We start from the raw sequence: 5,396 nt of genomic DNA, 5'->3' as shown, positions 1-5,396 counted from the left end.
TTTTTACCTTGAAAAACTTTCCCTGGAAATATCCCCAAGTTTCACCAAAATGTGAAGTTTTTACTTGTTTCTCGCCTCGGTGCTGTTTACTTTGTGGTGCCACCTGTGCGCCACCCCACGTGTATGTTTGTTTGCGTCTGGCAAGATTCCTACTAAACTTGCGCACCTGAGCAGCCTGCTTATTTGCAACCAAAGCACAAGAAGAAAGTTACTCAGGTGTTTTTTGGGGAGAGCGGAGCACCTATCGATATAAAGCGACACGAGCTCATTCGACGACGTGCCAGTCGAGTTCAGGACACTTTGCTCAAGATGAAATACTTTGCCGCCGCCCTCTTGTTAGCCTGCGCCTGCCAGGTAAACCCGATCAGGAGACATAATGTAGAAAGTATGTCCGTCACTCGCCGATACGAACCTGCCCGTTGTTATAAATTCAGTTAAGAAAAGTCTAACGGGGCGAGCGCGCCCCGGGGCGTAGACTGGGGTCTGGCGGCGTGGCGTGGATCACTGAGGTCTCCCGCCCCCCGATCCACGCTACGCCACGCCGCCGCCGCCAGACTCGAATCCTAGCTCCCAGTCCTGGGGGTCTGGAGCGCCTGATAGGGTGGCAACATCTTGCCTGCAGTGCATGCGTGTGTTGCAGAGTGGCCTACCACGAGTCTCACAGGCGCTACAAGCTCCCGTAGTTTAAATCCAGCTCTGTGAAGCTGGCCTTTCACCGACCGATGTCAATAAGGGACGTACTTTCTACACGACCCATGTCTCCCCCGCGCGCACAAAATTGTTGCGAACTTTTACATTGCACTGATGAATATCATTTCATACGCAATTATAACTACATTTGGAAAAAACGTTGCAATAAAAGTCAACTTTGACTCAACGGCGCAGGTAGATAGAAATATGCGAGTGTATGTTAGAGAGTTGAGTGTGCGATGGACCTTAACCGTCCCCTTCTCCAGGCGAGCGTGCTGCCCAGGCAGCGCCGCTCTCTGGACGTGGCCCTGGACGCGGCCACCCTCGGCGTGACCGCGGCGCAGAGCGGAGCCCTGCTGGGGCTGCAGGCCGGACAGGCCCTCACCGACGTGGCATCCGACACCGCGCGCCTCGGCATCTCCGCCGGCAAGGGCGTCGCCGACGCCGGCCTCGGCCTGGCCCGTGGCGCCACCACCCTCACCACCGGGGGCGCGCGCGCCGGAGTGGGTGCCGCCCAGACCGTGGTCGGCCTCGGCCTGAACGCGACCCGCGCCGCCACCGGCCTTGGCGCCGACCTGGCCAACACCGGCATCAACGCCGCCCAGGAGGTCGCCGACTCGGTCGGCCTCGGTGGCATCGCCAACACCGTCAACGGCCTCGCCCGCTCCGGCGTCTCTGCCGCCCAGTCCGCCGCCGGCGCCGGCATCTCGCTCGGCCAGGGCGCCAGCAACCTCGGGGGCAACGCTGCCAGGGGCGTCATCAACGCCGGCGAGACCGCCGTCCGCGCCGGCATCGGCGCCGGCCAGAGCGCCGCCAACCTCGCCACCTCAGCCGCCCGCTCCGGCGTCAACGCCGCCCAGACCGCCGCCACCCTGGGCGTGGAGGCCGGCAAAGCCGCCACCAAGATGGCCGCCGGCGTCGTCCAGGACTTTATTGGACGCTTCCGCGGTTGAGCATTCACAAAATGTGTTACCTTCATTCAGCTGTGATGTCTCTAAAATAAACGCCATTTCGACAGCACGACTTGTTCCTTTGTTCCAAATTCTAAAAATCGGTTCAAATGGCACAGGAGCCCCGATGAGATGGCAGCCGGCGCTGTCCTGGATGTGGACATGGTTGGAAAATTGGTCTCTCAATCATCGACAGTAAAATTCCTCCTGCAGGATGCGTGTCTTTTCCTCCTCCGATCCCCACAAACACACCGGCGTCGGTTCTGTGACGCACAAGACGAGACCGGAGAGCCGGGCGGGGGGGGGGATGCTCTTGTCGAGGTGTTTTTCCCGTGCCGGGTTCTCCAGCTCCAGTACGGTGCCAGCTGAAGATGGTGCAGCTGCTGCTGATGCTGCTGTTCGCAGCTCTGGCGCCGCCGCTCTGCGCCGCGGCCGAAGAGTCCTCGGCCAGGTCGTTCTCCGGTGAGACCTCCGCGTGTGGCCCCGGGGACCAATGCGTGCCTCTGACGAGCTGCCCCAGTGCCCTGCGAAACTTGCGGCTCGACCCGCGGCAACGCCCCAGGCTCTGCGGCTTCCAGGACAGCACCACCAGGGTCCCGGACGTGTGCTGCCCAGGTGGCGGCGCGCCTCAGGAGGACGCCTGCCCGGAGCCGGCGCCGCCGCTGGCGCCCACTCCCGACATGACGTGCGAGCAGTTCCTCAAAAGCCGCCCGGTTGAGGACTCGCGCCCGGGGAGCCTGGCGAGGAGGAGTAAGTCTGACACCTCACTGGCAGTGGTTGCCTCCTCACCCCGGCTTCAAATCTAACGGCGCGCTCTGTTTCAAGTGTGCAGGAAGCACCAGGAGGACCTCTGCGCGCTTCCCGAGAAGACGGTATCCGTACAATGCCCTTCTGGCGCAGAGCCGGCGGACATCCTGGAATTCCCTCACATGGTGAGTTGCAGGGTGGGTGGTTCCGTACCCATGTGTGGTGTGGGGTCCGGCAGGCAGGGAGGAGCTCATGGTCATAAATGCCCAGGTCTCAAAAGACCTCTAAGCTGTCACCGCTGGTTTTGTAGAGCCGTTCAACCGCGTCTGTCTCGAAGCCACTTTCCCGTACTTTTGGCAGGCCCTGCTGGGCTACGGGGACCGAGAGAACATCCAGTACGCCTGTGGTGGCTCCCTCATCGCCCCCGACTTCATCCTCACGGCCGCTCACTGCGCCTTTCTCTCCGCGTGAGTCTGTATATCTGGCAAGCGCGGTTCATTCTTGAATTTTTGAAAGAAAAGACTAGATGTTTACGCGATTGTCGTTTCACAGGCAGCCAGTTCGCTGGGCGCTGCTCGGCGCGACAAACCGCACCAGCCAGGAGCCCAAGGCCGCCGACACCCACCAGTTGATAGAGGTCGCAGAGGTCATCGTGCACCCCGAGTACGTCGCGACGGTCAAGTACCACGACATCGCCCTCGTGCGCCTTGCGCAACCCGCCCGGGTGCAGAAGCTGGAGGTGTATCCGGCCTGCCTGGACACGGACATGGATGTGGACAACACGGGGAGGGACGCCGTCGCAACCGGATGGGGCGCCACTAGCTTCGGTAAGGAGCTGAGAGTCCGCCCTACTCGACTAAATGGATTTGCCCAGAGACGTCCCTTGATGCTTTGGTCTATCCATTGTCTATAGAGGACGATGGCAGTCAGTCGCTGCTGAAAGTGAACCTCACCGTGCGCGACATGCAGTACTGCAGGGACAACCTGGAGCTGGACATGCAGAAGGTCCCCCGCGGCCTGGAGGACGCCACCCAGCTGTGCGCGGGCGGCGGGGAGCACAACCGGGACACCTGCCAGGTGAGGAACCGGGACGGCAGCTGAACCCTTCCAGCAAATGGCATAACACTTATTACTATTGTTTTCTATTTGAATCGTCTAGGGCGACTCTGGCGGCCCGCTCCAGATGGAAGCGAACCCTAGCAACTCCTATACGTGCATTTATCGAATCGTCGGTGTCGTCTCGTTTGGGCCGCCCTGCGGGCTGGGGAAGCCGGGCGTCTACACCCGGTAGGTATGAGCGGGCCAGAAATGTGGCTGGCATCAACGTCTTACCACTTTTAGTATATGATAGCCACCACTAACTGCAGGTTTCGACTGATTATTATTCTTTAGCCGTTTTCAACTGATCGTTTTCCCTGCTGTTGTTCTGATCCGCAGCGTGGCGGCGTACGTACCTTGGATCGAGAGCGTCGTCTGGCCTCCGAGGCCGGACGGCTGCGTGAACAACGTGCGCGTCAAGTCGGGCGATAGAGAGGTGCAGGTGCCCAACACGGGCCCTGGGACCGTGGCCAGAGGCAGTGAGTGCCGAAGTTTCTTCTAATGTGGACGACCTCCTAGGCAGTGTGATTTTTCAACTTCTTCTCCTGCAGTGTGTAGAGTGTTCCACGTGGAGTTTTGCGGCAACTACAATTGGCGCCGTACCGTGAAGCCCGATTTGACGCCGGACAACGCTTGCCACCACAACCACCCGCGCGCACCGAGGGACTTCGCGCCCTGGAAACACAAAGTGGTAAGCGGCGTGGCTCTCGGAGAAAATAGTTTCGGTTGTGGAACGAACCGCTGTTTGGGCAGCCGCTTTAACTTACACATCTGATGTTGGTCCCTCCCCTGTCTATACACGTTTGGGTGGAATGTTGTTCGAGTTTCACGTTTCACACGATGAGTCCCACGCACCTAAAATATGCTTGAAAACGCCACCCCTTGAAATTGCAGTGGGACTACGTGTGAAACGATTGTTACTTGTGAAAAGTAATATTTTCTCTCCGAGCAAAGACCGGCGTGTGGTATCACTAGCTAGTTCCCTACACACACAAAAACAAACCAACAAACAAAGGTGTCGAGTCAGACCATTAAAAGGTGCTAAAAGGGTTCAGTGCCCTTACAAAGTCATAAAACTGATAACAGCAGTTTTGGCACATTTACTGCTTTCACACATCTGCAAAGGTGTCGCCCAACACATCTGTTTTTACAGTGGACATGCATATCTGACGGATTGCGTGTTCTCCTGCTCACAGGTGACGTTTCAGTACGGTGACTCGCCGTACAACCGGCGGCACAGCTGCGCGGGCGCGCTGGTCTCCCCCAACACCATCCTCACCGCCGCCCGCTGCGCCGCGCTGGGCTGGTACGACCGGTGTTGCACGTTCACATAATTCACATTTTAGACCGATGCATCACCATCCTTGTCCGTGTCCACAGCCTACCCCTGCAGCGCGCGTACCTGGGGGCGCCGGAGCTGTGCGACAACAGTGGTCTCGCGACCGTGGAGAAGGTCATCGTGCACCCCGAGTACCGACCGGGCCTCGCCTACGCTGACCTGGCCGTCGTGAGGTTGAACGAGTCCTACGACCTGCGGGACTACTTGCCACTGTGCCTCAACACGGAGGCAGACTTCCCGATCCGAGTCGGGGTGCGCGCCACCGCGGCCGGCTGGAACACCGTCGGCACCTGTAAGTCGACCTCGCAGCTCGAAATGCCCATTCTTGTAATCTCGTCCGCCTCACATATTTTGTTGAACGCGACCTGCAGGGGAGGAGATGAGCTTGGACAAGCCCAACAACACCCTGGCCGTGCGCTCCTCTGGGCGCTGCTCGGCCTCCCTGCTGAAGCACGACAGGCTGCGCGCCGCCATGCCGGAGGGTTACGTACCTTCCCTGCTGTGCGCGGGCGGTCTCTGCGACAACGAGACCTACGCGGTTAGTTGGGCTCATCCAGAAAGTATGTCCGTCT

At 59.4% G+C, this 5,396-nt stretch overlaps 2 protein-coding genes across 15 annotated transcripts in view; both read left to right on the top strand.

Annotated features, from left to right (window-relative positions):
* The window catches only part of LOC113209714 (transmembrane protease serine 9), a 24,529-nt gene that overhangs the window by 6,395 nt on the left and 12,738 nt on the right, over positions 1-5,396 (top strand). For 2 of the 14 annotated variants that reach the window (XM_052274585.1, XM_052274572.1), the window contains exons 1-7: positions 1,969-2,390; positions 2,466-2,572; positions 2,748-2,854; positions 2,940-3,214; positions 3,301-3,464; positions 3,547-3,674; positions 3,825-3,927. The exons of 2 other annotated variants lie outside the window; for them this stretch is intronic. In XM_052274585.1, coding sequence (XP_052130545.1) covers positions 2,012-2,390; positions 2,466-2,572; positions 2,748-2,854; positions 2,940-3,214; positions 3,301-3,464; positions 3,547-3,674; positions 3,825-3,927 — 1,263 coding nt within the window. In that variant the 5' untranslated portion in view covers positions 1,969-2,011. Of the gene's footprint in view, positions 1-1,967; positions 2,391-2,465; positions 2,573-2,747; positions 2,855-2,939; positions 3,215-3,300; positions 3,465-3,546; positions 3,675-3,824; positions 3,965-4,036; positions 4,177-4,681; positions 4,792-4,865; positions 5,117-5,396 lie in introns of those variants that run through there. 10 more of the 14 variants (XM_052274582.1, XM_052274567.1, XM_052274578.1 and 7 more) reach the window with 9 other exon arrangements.
* LOC113209719 (uncharacterized) lies at positions 189-1,710 on the top strand. The gene is made up of 2 exons (XM_026427369.2): positions 189-354; positions 957-1,710. The coding sequence occupies exons 1-2, from the start codon at positions 310-312 to the stop codon at positions 1,641-1,643; spliced, it is 732 nt and encodes a 243-aa protein (XP_026283154.2). The 5' UTR covers positions 189-309; the 3' UTR covers positions 1,644-1,710.

Source organism: Frankliniella occidentalis, unplaced genomic scaffold (assembly GCF_000697945.3).
Source record: "Frankliniella occidentalis isolate FOCC.00 unplaced genomic scaffold, Focc_3.1 Scaffold8, whole genome shotgun sequence".
NCBI classification, from domain to species: Eukaryota; Metazoa; Arthropoda; class Insecta; order Thysanoptera; family Thripidae; genus Frankliniella; species Frankliniella occidentalis.
This window is presented reverse-complemented; position numbering and strand designations above follow the sequence as displayed.